Source organism: Sturnira hondurensis, unplaced genomic scaffold, assembly GCF_014824575.4.
Source record: "Sturnira hondurensis isolate 20B ecotype Veracruz unplaced genomic scaffold, ASM1482457v3 Scaffold0006693, whole genome shotgun sequence".
Lineage (NCBI taxonomy): Eukaryota > Metazoa > Chordata > Mammalia > Chiroptera > Phyllostomidae > Sturnira > Sturnira hondurensis.
Window position 1 is genome coordinate 994,460 of NW_028079324.1, and position 20,718 is coordinate 1,015,177.

General features: G+C 37.0%; 1 protein-coding gene across 1 annotated transcript in view; it reads right to left on the reverse strand.

The window, feature by feature from the left end:
* DMD (dystrophin) overlaps positions 1–20,718 on the reverse strand; it is a 1,607,686-nt gene that overhangs the window by 956,865 nt on the left and 630,103 nt on the right. Inside the window, exons 39-40 of the mRNA XM_037050278.1 lie at positions 18,590–18,742; positions 17,534–17,716 (exon numbers count right to left, since the gene is read on the reverse strand). Of these exons, the coding sequence (XP_036906173.1) occupies positions 17,534–17,716; positions 18,590–18,742 (336 nt within the window). The remainder of the gene's footprint in view (positions 1–17,533; positions 17,717–18,589; positions 18,743–20,718) is intronic.

Sequence of the window (20,718 nt, forward strand, 5' to 3'; positions counted from 1 at the left end):
ATTACGTGTGAACAAAGAAAGAAACAACGATTTTGGGGCATTTTTATGCAGGTCACTTTAGAAGATACTGATTTGAGCCCCTTCATGGAGGATGCCTGGTAGCAAATTGAAACATCTGAGGAGACGTGCTCCAGCAGTCTTTCGAATCCATGCTGACGCTTGCCAAATTCTCCATGTAAAACTTTGAATGTCCAGATCCAGTATATATATTTCTTTCTTTTTTTTAATTTTATTTATTTATCTTTAGAGGGGAAGGGAAGGAGAGAGGAGGGAAATATCAATGTATGGTTGCTTCTCGTGCATCCCCTGCAGGGAACTGGCCTGCAACCCAGGCATGTGCCCTGACTGGGAATCGAACCGCGATTGTCTGGTTCGCAGGCCCGTGCTCAATCCACTGAGCTACACCAGCCAGGGCCAGTATATATATTTCTTAATAATCCAATATCCCAATGTATCTGTTTGGGAATACATAAGAACTTTTTAACATGCTCACATGTGAACATGAACACACATATACACACATGCATGTATTGAATATAATGTGGACCCAAAACGAACATGTGAAAAATGTCGCGGAAAAATACTCAAACCGAAGCAGAGATTTAGTTAAGGTTTAAGCAATCAGCAACATGGCAGACATCTACTTTGTTTGGCGATTTTGAAATGACCACTTTAACGCTCCCAGTGCATTCAGAGTTGTTTTTGTTAAGCTCAGAAGTTTTCCCATTTCTTTGGCCTGTCAAATGCAACTATCTTTATTGAAATGCTCTGAATCTGAAGAGGCACTAGGGACCTTGAAATATCATAAAATGCCATTTACAAAACTATATAACTTAGTTCCAAATAATATGATTTTGATAATTACCCCCAATTCGATTCTCCTTTTAAATAGTCACGAGTATTTGCTATGCCTATAAGAAAAGGAAGTCACAAAATAGATATTCTGGAACTATTGGTAGATGGATATTAAACTACTAAAAGTAACATCTTGAGGAGCTTAGCGGGCATCTTCTAAGGTAAAGTATCTATTTTACAAAGGAAACGTATGTATGCAAATGTTTAGAACAATAAGACACATAAGTTCATATGTGCATACAGTTATACCCATATGCACACAGGGTGAAGACAGATAGCTACACATATGAAAAGCAGCTGGTAGCAGTATTTTCTGATTAGAAAGCTAATGTGCCATACACTATTATGGGTTAAACACTTACATTTAGTAGATGAGAGAATAATGATTTTTAACATAATTTTATTTGTGAATACACTGTTAAAATAATTCAATTATCTATGCTCTGTATAAATTAAATCAAATAAATAGTAATAACCATGCCCTGGCTGGTGTAGCTCAGTGGATTGAGCACGGGCCTGCGAACCACACGATCGCGGTTTGATTCCCAGTCAGGGCACATGCCTGGGTTGCAGGCCAGTTCCCGGTTCCCGGCAGAGGACGCACGAGAGGTAACCATACATTGATATTCCTCTCCCTTTCTCCTTCCCTTCCCCTCTAAAGATAAATAAAATATTTAATAAATAAATAAATAGTAATAACCATAAATAATCTCTCTCTCGATCATTCTCTCATTTGTCCTGCCCTGTGCTATGCTGTTTCTCAAAGCTAAGTGTCCCTACAGACTTATAAAGAGGCCCCCTTTTTCTGCCCTCTCTTCCAGGCTAGGGCAATTCTATTATTTCATGTTTTGGTCATTTATTCTTTTTCCTCTTCCTCTTGGCTCTTAATCTACTAGGGGCAGAAAAATAAAACAATGCAGTTTATTAGAACAACCTCTAAAATCAGAAGTGATTTTTTTTTAATCTTCAAAAAAGGACCTGACTAGTCCTCACCTTAAGAACTTTTGGCAAGCTTTGGGCTTCACAAACTTTTTTTTTTTAAGATTTTATGTATTTATCTTAGAGGGGAAGGGAAGGAGAGAGAGAAATGTCAATGTACGGTTGCCTCTCATTCGTCCCCTGCCAGGAACCAGGAACTGGCCTGCAACCCAGGCATGTGCCCTGACTGGGAATTGAACCACGATCGTGTGGTTCTCAGGCCCGTGCTCAATCCACTGAGCTACACCAGCCAGGGCTAAACTTTATGAAGTCAATGTCCATCATCTGGTGGCCCTTTGTTCCCCTCCTTTCCTGATCCTTGGCCATGCTCCATGTGGTTTATAATGATGTCCATGCAACCTCCAAATAAATGAGGTATGGCTCCGGGTACAGAAACCGTTGTGTTTAATGGTATTTTTCTAAAATTATATACTTTGGCAAGTTATAAATAAGTTTGTAAACATGAGTCACTGGAAAAAGCGTTTTTTCTCTTATCGAAGGTTATGCTCAATTCTTAGGGTTTGGTAACTTTAAGGACACCTTGGTCTTTACAATCAAGATAATTTCTCCCGAAATAGCTTGTTCTCTGTCAATGTTCCAAAGAATAATTATCCTTGTATTTTCCCTGGGCAAGAATTCTAATACGAAATTGCACTGTTCTGCCCAGCGAATTTTCAAGTGTTGAACCTAAGAAACCCTATTCACACAATCACGTCTACATCTGCCTTATATCTTTTAAAAGGGAAATTAACCGAGGCCTTAATATACCTTCTAGCTCCCAAGCCTCTTTGTGAGAGCTGCTACAGAAGAAATAAAGTGTTTTGCCAAATGAAAACAACTTCATTACTTTTTCATCTCTCAAAACTTCTCGGGACAATGATTGAATTTGCCTGCTTTTTGTATCCAGAGCGTTATTTTTTAAGATTGTAAGAATGAAATAAAACCATGAATGTAAAAGCACCCTGTGAATCACAGAGCTAAGCGGAATATTTGGCATGGTTTTTGATGGGGGAACGGAAGAATACAAAGAAAGCACACACAGTAACGTAAATTTCCAATCTGGCATCTTCATGTTTTCAGTTTTCAATTTTGATAAAGCACAGGAACGGTAGTGCTTTTGTGTTAAATTACACTGTTTTGTTGTATTTTCTGGATTCCAAATAGCACTACCAAAGGATGCTATTATGGAGTCTCTATGTGTGTGAAACAAACAAACAAAATGAAGAGGATTTAAATATGGAGGATGAACATATCTATAAATAAGCAAACACTGTTTTGTTACATTTATTATGTATAAATATATATACTGAAAATACAGAACAGACTGACAGTTACTAGAGGGGAGAGGGGAGGGATAACGATGAGGAAGGGGAAGGGCCATTGAGGAACACGTATAAAGGACACATGGACAAAGCCAAAGGTGGGGAGGATCCAGGGTGGAAGGCAGGGATGGGTGGGGTGGGTGAATGGGGTGGGGGGGGAATGGAGTCAACTGTACTTGAACAACAATAAAAAAGAAAAACCATTAAGAAATGAAAATAGCCCTGGCTGGTGTGGCTCAATGGACTGAGCATCGGCCCGTAAACCAAAGGGCCGCTGGTTCGATTCCCAGTCAGGGCACATGCCTGGGTGGCAGGCCAGGTCCCCAGGGAGGGGCATGGGAGAGGCAACCACACACTGATATTTCTCTCCCTCTCTTTCTCCCTCCCTTCCCCTCTTTCTAAAAATAAATAAATAAAATCTCTTAAAGAATAAAAATAAAAATGTAAACATATATATATATATTAGGCAGGTGTTGTGATGCCCTAAATCCACCCTTTCTGCATATTTTTCTTGTGTTTGTTTCTCACACATGACAAGAGGAAGTGCAGAATCTTCCTGCAGGAGACAACGCTTATGGGACCAGCAGTTACTGTCTGCGAGGCTATACTAATGGGAGGCAGCCTGGGTTTCAGGGCTTTCCTTTGCGCATCGTCAAACTTCATGGAACCAACATAGGAACTTGATGGCAATGGCATCCCTTGACATGAGTAAGTTTCTCCCAAGTGATGGTGCCATGACTTTGCATTTCATAAGTCGGTAAATTACTACCGAAAATGTCAGGGAACCTCACCAAATTCCAACCTTTATTTTTTTCTAGGAAAAGCCATTGTTACAACATAACAATAACACAGGAAGAAAGAAAAAAGATGAAAGGAAGCCTATATCATGACCCCTCCTACCTACACCAATGGCAGAAAGCCATACTTTCAGAGCAGAGGACAATTGTTCTTTAAATTCAGCTCTATGACAAGCGTACCATATTTGCTCTTGTATTTTCCCTTCCCCGTGGATGAGTGAAAACCTTCACACAGTGGTGGGCTGGCATGGAGACACTGCTTTTTGGAAAAACACAGAACCGATAATTCTGAGCTGCAGAGAATTCCACAAGAAGATGCTCTCTCCCCATTCATTCACTCATGTAAAATACTGTTAATGAACATCTACTCTGAGGCAGAAACTGTGTATTGGGAAGATAATACCTAACCAGACAAAGTCTCTGTCTTCACTGAACCTGAATGCTAATGGTACAAGAGAGATTATAAACAAGGAAACAAATAGACCTTACATTTTTTCAGATCATGGTAAGTACTACTGTTAAGAGAAGTAACATGACGGAGGGGGTGAATGGGATCTTGTGAATGACATCAGACAGGATGTTGAAGGATGTATTTGTTTTACATCCTGAAAGATGACAGGAGAAGAGCAGGAAAAGACCCAGAAAGAATGTCCCGAGAAAAGGAAACCGCACTGCAAAGACCGAAGTGCAAGACACGTGGGCAAGTTTGAGCAAAGAGGAAGGCTTTGCAACAGTTCGTGAAAGAGACTCTTTCGCACTGGGGAGGCTAGTGGGTGAAAGGGTCTAGATTCCTCAAAATAATTTTTCACACACATAGTCACCTGTATTTACGAGGCAAGGACCTAAAACAGAGTGTGGATGGTATTACTCATACATTTCATACACATTTGTAATTGCCTAGATATTAATGAGCACTAAATTTGAACTTCATAGATCAGAAAGGGAGTTTACTGTTTTTGTCAAAGAATTCATGTGTTTACATTTTGCCAACCAGACATTGCATGCATTCAGAATTAACTAACTAGTATGAAAAACTATTCGCAAAGATCTCCTGGAAACCGCTGCAGTTACTTTATCTTGGTAATAAACACCCGTGCATTGCTACCCAGCTTAACAGCTAATACTCCCTCTAAATTATGAAGTAATCGAAATATCTTAAATTTGTAGACACGAAGCCTCGGTTTTCATTTCATCCATGTACTTTTTATCCATGGATTAGCCACCACTAAATAAAACTTTGCTCTATTTAATAGAGGTTAAAGGAGCCATTTCTCTTTTGAAAAATCGCTCATGATAACAGAGCATAGTCTTTTTTTTTATGTGTATCTTATGCGTTGGATAATTTGGAAGATGAAGGAACTGGAAATTTCAAGAAATACTACCCAAGAAATCATGTGATAATCATCAGAATTAGAAATTTTCAGTGAAGGATTGGTCCATGCCTTAAAAGTGAGCCCACTGTGGTATGATAAGCAATATTACATATAACAATAAGTACATATTTCAGAAGTATTTGCTTCATTCACCTTAGACTCCCATTTAGTTCTCTTAGATAGCTGCCTGTTACTTATTGAATACTACACTCAGAAGATTAGATAGATAAAAGGGTACACATTATGGAAACAAAATTACGCCTTGAAGTGTCTATGAATAAATGCATTTGTATTATTAAAAATAAAACTAAATTTCAAACGCATTTTTAGGTTCCAAAAGTCGTAGGCCCATAAGGGAGAGGAGAAATACCCCCAAACTTAGCAGATTTGAAGGCACTGTACCCCCTTTTTTTCTTTCATGAAAATCGAAGTTAGGAAAGCTATACACTTGAATTAATTTTATTCATCTGTGCTAAGAATATGTTCCATACAATGAGAGTCTTAAGTAATCATTGAAGAATCAGAATGATTCACAGATGGGGCGAGTGCTTTAATTATTTATAACCAGTTGTTTCATACACGCTCAGAAGGATATTTCCAACCTACCACAGAAGCCATCGAAGCTCCCTTCCAGCTGGTGTTCCATATTTTGAAAGCAAATTTAGATTGGAGAAAATGACACTTTTCATTGTTGTCTTGCAAATGGAGGTCAAATTGCTGTGTATAAATTCTTGTACTTTTTTCCCTCCTCATTGTATGAGTTATAGTTGTCAAATATCACGTCTTCGGATGATTGCTATGCATTCACCAGTGTTATTTTACGTTTTGTGTTGTCTGGCTCATAAGAGACGCTAGATAAATGTTTATTGAATGAAAGGAATACCAATTCAATGTATCCAAAATAAAAACTTGAGTTTCCATGTAGAATCCAAGTGTATGGACTTCCGATTTCGCTAAACCTTTATCATTATCAGGAGATTTTCATTAAGCCCAAATAAAAAAGGGAAGACGCTGATACAAGAAATCAGTGTCCCCACTGCCACCAAAGAGACAAGAGCGACAAATCTTTAATAATTACAAACTGTATCTTGATGTTAAGAATTCAGGCCAGTTACATGACAAATTTTAGACCCTTTAGATTGTTATAACAACCAGAGAGACTTTTTGTAAAGGTCCACTCACGCACAGCTCACTGGTCTCACACAAAACGTGTTACCTCACAACAAAATAACTGCTGTGAGGAACTGTTTCCATCGGACTAAGAGACTCGACTTAATGTCCTCATTCACAATGAGAAGTAATAAATTGTTCCAAAAGAGTTCCATCAAATGTAATAATTTCTCAGGTGGTGTCATTTCAAGGCAGAGGATATTCATTTTAATGAAACAAGTTACTTTGTTGCCAAAAATGAGATAGTTTTTCTAATCTTAGAAATAAAATCACATAATAAAACTACAGATTTCAGCAATGCATTGGAATCAGTTTTGTGGGTTTGTGAAATGTATATAATTATTTACTCTCAGTGTCTCTGAACATTGTGTTAAATTTCCACTTTAGAGCAAAATTTGATATAGTGTATTGCTATTAAAAGTTAACAGTCTTTTATGTCTATTTATATATTTGACACCAAATTGAATTGTGACGGGTGTCCTTCACTGTACCTTTAGTTCAGGAGATGAACAGCACACAGAAGTATGTATCTAACTAAACAACATCTGTGTACGTTATTATAAGCAGCAAATCTAGTTTAATACATTTATATTATATTTTAGTGGGTTGGGCAAGTTAGAGCCAGTCATTAGAGATAATATTTCTAAGGTGATATGCCATATAAGCCTTATCTATAAAATGATGAATTTGTTTAAACTTATAAGAATATAAAATTGCAATTACATCTTGATTCACACATGTTAATAGCTTCGGACTGGAGATTCAGAACCGAAGACCTGTGTTCATGTAGTTCCTTACTATCCTTTTCCAATTCAATTGATGTTCTTAAACCTCCACTTTCAGTTTGGATAATTCATTTTATTTCAATAGTTTACATATTTTTTCTCTGTCTACTTCGAAAACTTCCTATTCTGTTTTTATCAGGTTAATGGTTATTATAAAATTAATATACACAATGAATTTTGCATGGTCTTCTGCTAAGCATTAAGAAGGCTTTAACATTTGATTCATCACTGATGAACTAGTTCATTCATTCATTTATTCAACAAATATATATATATATATATATATAGTACCTACTACTAGCTAGTTTCTGTTTGGGGTTCTGAGGGCATAGCAGTAAAAAAGAAAGAAAGAAAGATGGTAATTCCTCCATTTTTGGAGCTTTCATCCTAGGGAAGGAGATAATATAATAACAATTGGAAATATTTGTAACTTTGCAAGTAGTGCATTTTATGGAGAAAAACAGATAGGGAAAGGGTTGATGGAGAGAGAGAGAGAACCTCGAAGGCAGAGAGGCAGAGATGGAGGGGCCATGGAGACAATTGTAGGAAGAGGGTTTGGGCATAGGGACACATTAATGCAAAGGGGCCGTGCCAGACCCGTTCAAGGGAAAGTGCAAAGGTCAACGTAGGTGAAGCAGAGCCGACAAGAACTAGCAGGGGTGTCCAACCTTTTGGTGTCTTTGGGCCACACTGGAAGAAGAAGAATTGTCTTGGGCCACACATGCGATACATTGCAACAGGTAATCACACAAAAAAATCTCACCAGGCTTTAAGTACACTTACAATTTTGTGTTGGGCTGCATTCACAGCCATCCCGCGGCCCGTGGGCCACAGGGTGGACACCCCTGAAAGAATTAAGGCCAGAGGGCTAATAAGGAGCCAGATCACATATCCCCTGAAATTCATGTAAGGGTTTTGCATTTCACTTTAAAATAGATGAGAATTCATCAGAGCGTCTTGATCCAATAAAGACACACACTGGCTTTCTGTTTTCAAATGATGTCTCTGCTCATTGTGTTGAGAACAGGTGAAGTGCAGCAAAGGTAGATTTTCTCCAAAACCTTTGAAAGGGGTGCGTTACCACTGTAGTAAGTGAAAGGAGAAGAGCCTGGCTGTATACATGTAATGGTCATGAGTTTATACCTGCTACTAAAGCCGTGAGACTCCATGAAAACAGCAAGGCAGGGAATTTAGACAGAAAATGAAAAATGTCCAAGGCCTGAGCACGGAGGCATTCCAATATTAGAAGAGAGAAGGAGGTACCAGCAATACATAAATTAGACAATTTTACCTACAACAAATATTTCTTTCATCTTTTCCATTTGTTTTGCATTTTATTTGCTCAGCATGTTTCCTCACATCTTAAACCTTGCATCTGGAGGTCATTCTCCTTCTACTTAAAAATTACCCTTCGGGTGCATACATGCCATGGATTATTACAGAGGCTTTCAGACTGTTTATAGAATTTCTTCTCACTAACACAGAGAAGACTTATGACACAGTGACCGATAGCTGAATGAACGCAAATAGTGGCTAATTCCAAGAAAAAAATGGACAATGACCCTGAGGACTTTTTGGTGAGAGTCTCCTGCTAGTAAAGTGTCTCTCAGATTTTTGTCTGTTCCAATAGATCTTTGTTTCAATGTCATTCTCAAAAGAACATGTGGGCTGCATGTGTGTTTACACAATGGATTACTAGGCAGTACTAAAAAAGAATGAACTCGTGCCATTTGCAACAACATGAATAGACCTGGGGCTCTTATGTGAAATGAAGTAAGTCTGGCAGAGAAAGACAAATAGCGCATGGTTTTGCTTCCATGTGAAATACAAACAAATACTGCTTCATAGAAAAAGATACCCAGGAGATGGTTACCTGATGAAAGGGACTAGGGGGGTGAAAAAGGGAAAGGTGAATATAGTCACTCATGTCGTGGTAGGTTTACAGGTGACAGGTGATAGGTGACAGGTGATAACCAGAATAAAGGTAGTGATCACACGGTAAGGTATAAAAATGGTGAACCGCCATATTGTACACCTGAAAACTAATATAACCAATATAATATTGTATACTAACTATACTTACATTTTTTTAAAGAAGCGTTTCTATGACTATACACTTCTTAGATTCATAGGTAGTTTTTCTTTCATCATTTTTTAAAATGTATTTTTAATTTTTTTAAACAATTTTTTAAATATTTTATTTATTTATCTTTAGAGGGGAAGGGAAGGAGAGAGGGAGAGAAATATCAATGTATGGTTGCCTCTGCCGAGGACACACAATGTATCATGTGTCCCCTGCCGGGAACTGGCCTGCAACCCAGGCATGTGCCCTGACTGGGAATCGAACCGCAATCCTCTGGTTCGCAGGCCTGTGCTCAATCCACTGAGCTACACCAGCCAGGGCTCATCGTTTTTGAAAACATTATTCTAACACCCTCTGGCTTTTATCACTGCCCTCAAATCAGCATTCATTGTTTGGGTCATTTCTTTCCAGGTAATCTGTCTTCTTTAGCTATGTATACAATTTTCCCTTTGTATTTGGTATTTTCTGTATTTGACCTTCTTATAGCCTCCCATATCCTTTTCTTTTATATTGTCTATATTTTAGTCTTTCTTCATGCATTTTACGTAATGGATTTTATGCATCTTCCAATTTCCTAATTCTCATTTCCATTCTATCTAGTCTGATGCTCCACTTGTCCACTGGATTTATTACGTTTCTCAATTTCCAGATGTTCCACTTGATTCTTTTTAAAACAAACTTCTTGATCATTAATTTTGATTGTCCCTCATCCCTAGTTCACGCATTTGATGCAAACTTTTACTACTTTGAGAATATTCACCGTATTGATTTGACATTCCATATCAGATTCATTCAGTATCTTCTGTCTTTAAGAGCTGCATTTTGCCGCTGGTTTCCTCGCATGAACCGCCATTTTGAGGCTAAACTCATGTTCTTAGAACTTTACCTGTGGGAATGACTTAAGTCCAGATTTCAGCAGTTAAGCCAGAATGTATTTGTATTTGCTTCTTTTAGGCACATGGAACACAACTGATGGAGAAAAACTTACATTTTTAGCTTTTGGTTTTTCAGGACACCCAGCACTGTGGACTCTCGATACCAACAATTGTGCATATTATCCTGTGCCCATAATACAACAATTCTGGAACTTCTTTAGGCATTTTTGGTGCCTCACTATCTCTCTTAATTCTATAAAGAAGCAGTCATTAACTTTATCTTGAGCCTCAGTATGAAGTCAAAGTATCCCAGGTAATGAGAGACTCAAGATACAAACCTAGGTTTTCTCACTCAGAGTATAAAAGTTATTACACAATATAGGTTTTCTAGCATGAGTGGAATCTATTTTATAAAAAGGGATCCCAAAGGGTAATAATACGATAGAATTTTCAAGATTTTTAAAGTTGATTCGTTTATTATCATAGTTTTCAATTAAATAAGCCATTCCTGTTGGCATATGTACATGTCCCGCTTCTTTTATAAGGTATTTAAATATTCTGTATGCTTTGTAAACTTATTTGAATTCATCTTGGTTGGAATACCAATGTGCTTATTCAATTTGTGGGCTTGTGTCTTCCTTAAGTTCTGAGAAATTTTTAGTCACTGTTCCTTAAATATTATCTCAAGTATTCTCCCACTTTCCTGCTTTTTAAATTATATTAGACATAACATTTTTTTTCATAACATTTCTTAATTCTGTTCTTTCAGTCTGTCCTTTATATTTTCCATATTTTTAATTTTATGTGGGGTATTCTGATAGTTTCACCATAATGACCTTCTAATTTTCTTTTTTTAATTACTTAATTAGCTGTTTAATACATCTACTTAGTTCTTTATTTCAATGACTAGCTTTTGGTTCCTATTAAGTGTTACTTGTTTTCATCATAAATACCTGTGTATTTTCATAGTGTTTTATAAATTAATACATGTTTTACACTTTTAGCTCTATAATTATTTTCTACGTATCTACTTTAGACTATGCAAAAGTTTCCTATAATTTTAAGTTCATGGGGTACTAATTCTCTTGATCATTGTCACATGACTCTTAGTCCCAATGTATTCCTTCATGTGGGTTGTATTATTTTGTTGTGAAGTAATCTTCAGTGTTTGTGTGTGTGTGTGTGGGATGCTCCCAAAAGGCTGATTCATTGTATTATTCTGAGGGAGAACTCCAAGGATCTTATACCAATCTGCAACCAACTTTACATTCATTTCTCAGTACAAGACTGTGGACTTTTGTGGTCAGTGTAGAAAAGTAGACACCCCTCATTTAGTTTTAATCTTTACATAAGATTTTTTTTTCTCTAGCCACAATCCCTGGCAGATGAATTGAGTTTGTGATGATTTACCTATTCCCCCTCCACATGCCAAGAAAAATGTTATAGGTTCTGTTTTAGGCAGGGGTTTAATCATACCTCGTGGTAACACGTTATGTAAGGCCATGCATATTCTACTAAAAGGTCTTTAAAACTTTCTCCTTCGGTGTAGGTGCAGGATCAGACAATGTGCTCGTTTATGCCAACTGGGGGAAGAGAGCTTCCATTGTGCATCTGAGCTCAGCTATGTATTTAAAGCTTTATAAAAATCCCATTTTATTAGGAATTCCCATACACTGGAAATGAGGGATGAGCAAATCAGTCGGTCTGTCATTTTCCTGGAAGTTGATTCCCGCTGAACATACTCTATTTACTAAACAACCATTACACTGACTCGAATACATCATGAGCTACTAGAAAAGACAGCTACAGAAATAGCAATAAATATTATGATCACAAATAATCTAGACAAACATAAAATCTTAACTTGTCTAATTTCTCTCCTAACGCTTGTGGTATGTTAATTACAAAATTGAACCTGAGAAAAGCCACATTCTATCAGCAGCGCTCTCCTTGGTTCATTTTCCTTAGCAACCATTATTAGTCTTTTATATTCACAGCTCTATTTACTAAAGAACATTCTGTCTCTGAAGAAGAAAATTATTTACGTTGCCCAATGCTCCAAGGATCTTCCATTGGAAGCTGACAATCTCTATTGATACTCCAAGGCAAAGAAAAACTATGTGTGGCAATTATGCAAAAAAAAAAAAATGTTCCCCCCTTATTTAAGTCTCAAAATTAATTGGTTACCATTATGCCATAGGAGAAAAGACATGGCAAAGAAAAATATGAGTGATGGGCTATCAAATCTAGGTTTGCACATTCCTTTGGCAGTCAGCTCTGTGATTATTTTTCTTGTACTCCCTGTTTATTTTTTATCCAAAATAATGGTACAGTGATGCTTTCCCCCCTTTTTTTTCTTTCGTGAAGAACTAGCGTTCTTCACAACCACTGAAACAGGAGTCGTATCATGAAAATGAAATGAATTTCCCCCTTTGTATGGCGACTCTCCAGATGCAAAACTCTGCAGAATCTATTCCCCTTGTAGAAATTCATAATCACATTTGCATATCAAAAGCCCCAAACATTTCTAGAGTAAGGAGACTTTGCTTAATCCAGTGTTTCTCCAACGTATTTGAATACTTGATATTTTTTTCTTTCTTTTGAATAATTCCCACAATATTTTTGGAAGCACTGAGGTCAAGTTTCATATCTTCCGGGTCTTACATGGGCCCTTAGACACAGCTCATTAGCTTAATTTTTCTCACTGTAAAATGGCAATGAAAATACTCCTTATTTGTGGGAGGTTATTAGTTGGATCAAACCAGACAAATGTGAAATCTCTTTGTAGATGTAAAGTTCTATTTAAATTCAAACAATTTTTAAATTAATGAAAAACATTCACACTATAAAATTGTTTCCATTTTGTAGAATTATTCACTCAAAGACTGATTTATATAATGTATTTTGTGGCATTTAACATGACTCTACTAAAAATTAACTTTTTATCAACCTTTCAAGAATTTATATATTTGGGAAATGTGTATGTCTAATGTTGTTAAAATACTTTCTTCTAATTTACTCTCATGTACTTAAAGCTATCCTTTACAATATACTCCTGCAACCTTCCTCATCTTCACCCTTTACCACCTCTAAGTTAGGTTTCAAGAACTTTTGGTCTTTTCTAAGTATATACCCTTCGAAAAGTAATAAAAGCTATTTTGAACAGCTGTCTTACACTCCCAATTGGCATGCATAATTAGAGGGAGTACAAACTTTATAAAAGAGAAAAAAAAATGTCTATTGAGTACTAGCTGCCTAGATTATACATCAAAGTTCTACTGAATGTTCATTGTTCCTAAATGGCAGGATGGGTAAGGTAAACATCTGTGTAAATATCTAGGCAAAAAGTATTTCATTAAGAAACAGTATGTGCAAAGGTCCTGAGGTGGAAATGATGTTGGTGTGTTTGAGTGGAGAACCTTTTACGCCTCTATGACAGCACAATGGCAAAAGGGGTGATAAAGCAGGGGTAATGGCAGTGACTAGGCAGGGCCCAGTGAGCTGGAGTCAGAGGCTGCTGAAGTCACACCAGGGGGAGGTGCTTCCCCTGCAGTCTAGGGTTTGCACAGCGCAGATGCGAAGGGGCGGTCCCATGATAGGTGTGTTTTGCAGGCAGAGGCACGGGGTTTGGAAGGAATTATGTGGATAATGTAAGAGAAGAGAGGAATCAGGCGTGATGTCTAGATGTTTGGCAGAAGTGAAAGCACAATGTGCATTCAAAAGAGCTTGGGAAGAGCCAATTTACATAGGGGAGGAAATCAACTATTCTTGGCTATGTTACGTTGGAGATACTTCCGTTAGGCATCCAAAATAAGAAGTTGAATAAGAAGTTATCAGCTTTATTTATTTGGGATTTGAAGCTACAGGATATCCAGGGTAAGTGGAGTTGTATTAAGAAAAGGGACATTTAACGAGAGAATCTTGTGGTATGCAATGACCAGACTAGACAGTAACATGACAAGTAACTACTGGGCTCAACAATACAAGACATGCAGGTACCTGGCCGGGTTATATTACAATGGGCAGCTACTACAGCAACAAGCAGCTACATGGCTGGGCGATATCATGACAAGCAGCTATTTTCATAACAGACAGCCAGTGTCACGAAAAGCAGACACTGTCTTGACTGGCAGCCACTATCGCGAGAGGAAGACATTACCGGCAAAGGCAGCTGCAGCTATTATCGCGAGAGGTGGTTACACAGGCCGGATTATGTCATGACAGGAATCTACACCGACATTTCTGTTATAGTCGATCATAATAAGGGGAGAAATACAACATAGTTTCAAATAAAAAAAAAGAAAAGGGATGTTTATTTTCCTTCTTCTAAGATGTTTGTGTTGTCTTTTTAAATTTTTTCATCAAACTTATTGGGGTGACATTAGCTAATAAAATTATATAGGTTCCAAGGGTACAATTCTATACTACACCATCTTTATACTGCATTGTGAGTTCACCATTCCAAATCAAGTCTCCTTCTGTCCCAATTTATCCCCTTTCCTACTATATCCTCTCCTACTTTTCCCACCCCCTTTCCCTCCGATAGTCACCATACTGTTGTCTGTCTATGAGTTTGGTTTGGCTTTTCTTTCTGCTTATATAACTCTGACAGACATAGTCCTCCAAGTGCACTCATTTTACACTACTTAGCCTATTTCGGAGTCTTTGTCTCTAAAATAGGAACAACTAATTCCTTGTTTTAAACTCAGGTACCAAATGTTAAGCACTATTCAGTCCTACCTACAATCTTGAATTGCCCATGCTAACATATGAAAGAGCAACTGAAAATCAATCAGACCAACAAAGCCCAATGTTTATATCCAGAGATATAAATGGAAAGGGCCATTTAAGGAAAAGAAGGGAAAAACAGAAGGGAAATGCAGAAGGAGTTAAGAAATTTTGAAGCTATGACCATCGCTGCTAAATCAGGGCCATTGTAGCATTATTCTAAATATAACTTCTGGTTAAGTTATTTGCTCATGAGTATCTCAAATGTCTTCATCATAGACTAACTGGGAAAGATAGCCCCAACCAGTGCAGTTTTCCTTAAAGATTGATGATTTATTTATTTATTTATTTTAGAGAGAGGAAGGGAGAGAAAAAAAGAGGGAGAGAAATATCAATGTGTGGTTGCCACTCAGGCACCCCCAGCTGGGGCCCTGGCCCACAACCCAGGCATGTGCCCTGACTGGGAATCAAACCAGCCGCCCTTTGGTTCACAGGCTGGCATTCAATCCATGAGCCACACCAGCCAGGGCTGAAATCAGTTTTTTGATGTATGTTACTAATTGGTGAAATACAATGGAATATAAAGATGCATCTTGTACATAGCTATCAATCATCTTTTAAGTCTAATTAAAACCCAAAGTCAAATATTATTGCAATATTAAATTGATTATTCTTCATGCATATTGTTATTGCTTCTATTATCATGGAAAATCAAGAGTTAACATAAAAATATTTTCGCTATTCCAAGGACCTTCAGAATTTTGAATCTTTCAGATATAAAATCAAGAAGAAATGGTTTGTGGGGAAGAGATATCTTGTTATTTTACTCTAAGTAATTTTTAAGTTTTATACTGGTTCATATATCCTTCCTTCAGTTTACTCAATATTATATTATTATGATTTACAAATATTATCGAGAGCCTATTATATATAATTATGTAATGACATTTTAACTGGGTGTTATGGAGATTTTTGATCTTGTGTCTATGTAACTATAAAGTGTTAATAACTTACCTTTACCAGGCTGTAAAAATTTTTAACCCTGCATATAAAGTGTGTCAAGATTTGGGGGAAATCAGAATGGAGAAATTAAATAGTCCAATAATTTAATACAAAGGACTCGGCCCTGAGTAACTTAGTAAATCGAGGCAAAAATACTTTACTTGAATTTTCTTTATGGTTGGCTTAACCTTTCAATTCTTTTTGCTTCCACAGTTACAGGCTTTCTCTTAGTATAAGTTTGAGTGATTTACAACATATTATGTTCATAACATCTAATATGAAGAATAATAGACTGAAATGTACAATCAGCTGGATTGGAATTCAAATGTAATATACCCTAAATATATCTTACATTACTTCTTTCAATTTCTCAGAATGTTCAGCTATTATTAAATCTTAGGGGCACTGGATTTCATTGAAAATAATGAATGTATTCATGGATTTTTCTAACATGTAAAAAGTCACAGTAGTATAAAGTATATTTTTCCTTGGTTACTAAGAAGTATTGACAGAATTATATGGTTATAGAGCTACATTAATTCTCCTAGACATATTTTCAGGTATACCTCATGTTAAATAGAATCAACAATATTATATAAGAAATGTCCCCAACATGTCTCATCTATGGATTGAAACAAATGAAACTGCCCTTACATAGGTCAAAAATGGTTGACTATCTGTTGGCTGCATACGATTCAACCTAACAGAACTCTAAAGCCTGATTTTCCAGACTCTGACATCCTGCTTTGGTGAGGATCAGTCTGCTTAATTACAGAGTGGTAACCATTCCTCTTCACTTTAGACTTTCTCTGAATAGAGTCAAAACATGTACCAGTTAGAAAATCCCTCTAATTCATACCTTATTACAAATATCTAAGAAGACCAAGAGTCCGATGATCAATTGGCTTTTCAAAGAATCACAAAATTTCCTGTCAGCTGTTGAAAGAAGAGCAGTGTCTTTCTCTGCGATTTGAGATACTTCATTAGTCCCAGTATTTAGTATGTTTTCCATGTGCTATCACTGATCATCCATCTTACTAGGCATCCATTTCTTTATTAAACCTTTTAACCCATTAAGCAGATAAGCCAGGTCTGAGGGTTAAACTATTAAAGTCAATGACATAAGGGCTTATGCAAGGTGATATAAGGAGATGATGCACAAAAGATTTATCATTTACCATGTGTACATTAAGAAAGTAAAAGTAGCGTGAGATGATCTCAGAGAAGCAATTTTTTGATCAGACACTGAAATAAAGTAAATGTATGATAAATTGACAAATTCACATTGCCAATGTTACGAAAGAATGATGCGGCAAAAAGATGTATTTTTCAAGTTTGATAACGGGGCTGCTTGCTACGCTCTGTTAAATGACTGTATTTTTAATCTGCCAAATTAACCACTAGTGTTACAGAAGCCCCAAGTGAGGGGAAACTACTCTCAGAATGCATATTAGAAGGTTGGGATTGCACCCGGATTTTGCTGTGGTTTTCATTTCATTTCGTTTCGTTTCGTTTTGTTAGTACTAGTTGCAAACACATACGTGGGTTTGCCAGTAACAACTCACAATTTGTGCAAAGTTGAGTCTTCGAAACTGAGCAAATTTGCTCTCAATTTCCCTCCAGCGATTGCTGAGCTGGATCTGAGTTGGCTCCACTGCCACTGCGGCCCCATCCTCAGACAAGCCCTCAGCTTGCCTGCGCACTGCATTCAGCTCCTCTTTCTTCTGCTGCAACTCACGTTCAATTTCCTATTGAGCAAAACCAATACAGGGCCCAGGGCAGTTAGCTGACCACATCAACCAACCTGCAAGCAGCACACACTTCTCTCAGAAATTTCATAGGCTGTTGTCATTTTATTGTTCATTTCTCATAATGTACAGCTATGGAAGCCTTCGCTGTCATCTTCACCCGAGAGTCCAAATATTATGGCAGTTCTGTTTTGAATGCTCAGTTTTAGATACCATAGTTAAGAAAAGATTTAAGTTGATCTAACATTTCTCTCTCTTCTAAATGCCTCTGCTGTTTTGGGGGTGGACCCCAATTGGAGTGATTACTTATTGCTAGGGACTGGATATCCATATATATGGAATATAATTTAGAGGGTAAATGAATAACTTATTTATTTCTCTGTAATAAAGTTTTGAGGGACTCAACAGAGAATGAAGCAAACGGAAAAGTGTAAAATAACAACAGAAAAAACATCTTCAGACAAGATGCAAATAAATCTATAGAGATTTGACAATGATGTGTGAAGACGCTGTGATGAAATGAATGCGCTAACATGAGAAAGGAGCCGTCCATATACCGATAAGTCATTTGCTCATCTGGAACAAAGATACACAAAGTCAATTACAATCTCACCAGAAAACACATGACATTTCTTCATTCATTTTTACATTGTCTAAAAATAAGACAGTTTATTCATTCAACATTATGTCAGTTGAAAAACACTTACTACAATACATTTACTGAAACAAAATACAGTACGAGGAAATACACCAAATCAGAGAGAACGCTAATAGAGGAAACAGCAACACTTTAAATATGATCCACACAGTTTAAGTTAAATAAATAAAATGGCAGCAATGACATCTAGGATTGACATTCTAAAACAACATTACCTTTATTTTCCTCTCATCCCTCGGTTCAGGTAAGCTGGCTAATTTTTGTTCAATGTCATCCAAGCATTTCAGGAGATCATCAGCCTGCCTCTTGTACTGATACCACTGATGAGAAATTTCTAGAGCCTTTTTTCTTCTTTGAGACCTCAAATCCTGTTCATGGTGCAGATATTATTGAAATATCAATATATATGTATAGTACACTTCTGACTGTAGTTACTTCAAAATAATCTGAGCCCCTCACCTTTCTTGTACAACTTTGGTAAAATTTCCATTAAAATGCTACACATACAGATGATCAAATTAGGTACCGATGTGCCAGGACCTATGTACACGAAGCTAGGAAACCTGAACAACTGACTTAAAGTTTTTTCTCTTGGCATGTTTAAACAGAACTAGAAATCCACTTATATTTAACTGACTTAATGAGTGTACAACATTATCATGTAGTCTATCTGAAATGATTTAATATGAATATAATTGAGCTAACTAGATACCTGTACAAACTTAAGTTTGCATTTGACTTTTAAAATAGGATAAAAACTTCTAAAATTTATATCTTATGTCCTGGGTTCATACAAAAAATTTAAACTTTATGTAGCCAAATAACCATGTTCATGGTTTTAGAAATCCCTGTAAAAAGTTTCATGGGCTGTTAATATTTTATGATTCACAATATAAAATCACCTTACTTATCATATAAATTATTTCAAGCTCTATATGTAGAAGTGTGAAAATTGTATTTCTGTGAGCGTACATGAAAATGACAATTTCAATGTTATGAATTTTTTTCTTTCAAGGCTTGTACAGCCAAGTTTTTCTTACTAGATCAAATCACATTCCAAATGCAAACTAATGCATTATTTTTAAAAAAGGGATAGTGCATGGTTTCCAATCACCCTGATAAAATAAATAAGGGTGACTGATATAATAAAGCAAAAAAGAGGGGATTAAGTATCTTGCTCTATTCAAGCACACTCAACATCTTCCCTGATCAATGGGATTTGCTGAAATGTCATTTTATGGCAACACAAGGGAACATAAGAACTCAGAATAGTTTCCACTTCTTCAGAGCAGTAGCAATTGGAGTTTCATGTACAGATTTAACTGGAGCAAAAGAAAATACTGAATATCACAGAACTGATGAAATCCATTCATTCCATTAGAAAGTTTTTACCTTCTTTGAAATATTTCATTAGGACTAATTTCATTCAAGCCATTGGGCAGGTTAACATAGTTACTGAATTGGGTGGTATAGGTAGGCTTGGCAAGTGGAGTAGGCCTTCGTTCATTGCTTCTAACATGCATTGGCAATAATAATCTAGATTTTCTTCTCCATTCTTGTTTAAAACAGGGGATGTAAACTTTACTGCAGTTGACATTTTTAGTTGAATCTCTAAGCCCCCCGTGGAGGTAATAAATGCCTGGGATGAGACAGATGGAATGCTGCTTTTTTCAAAGGTACCAAGATACAGCCACGTGTGTCACAGTTGAACGGTGCCTTGTTCGTGACACAGCTCATACCTTTGCCCAGAGAAAGGGCGTGGGCTCCTAAAATCTGAATCTCATTTTCTTTCCTAAGCCCAAGGTGATGTGCACCATGTAAAGATTAAACACTGCTGTTCGGTAGGACACATATCATCATATGACCAGCGTAGATGATTTTGGAAAGCTTGGTCACAGTCGGAAGTGTGTGAATTACACAGATTTCTGACTCTCCGAGCACACTATGACATGCTCTTGCATTCCCTCAAGGAGCAGGCCTTTTATATTTACCATATTTATCAGCAGTTACCTTCAGAACCCCTGCTGGCCAATTAGACTTTTCTGGCGGATAACTTGCAGGCACAATATTGTGTAATTACTTTCTCAGCAGTGTTTACTTGATTGTCTGGCTATATGGGGAAAGGTTTCGTACTCTTATTTGCATATAGAAAGCAGACTCCATCCACTTACTAGGTGGATCCACCTTCATAGCTCCACAGCTATAAGAGAGTGATTTACAATGAGAAGCTCGGCTATTAACTGTGTTACAAAATCAGCCATGCATGCAAATAGTGAATGTTGCAAAGCACATCAAAAAAAGAGTCATTCCACAAAACTCTTCACGTGTCCAGCCTCAGCCCAAG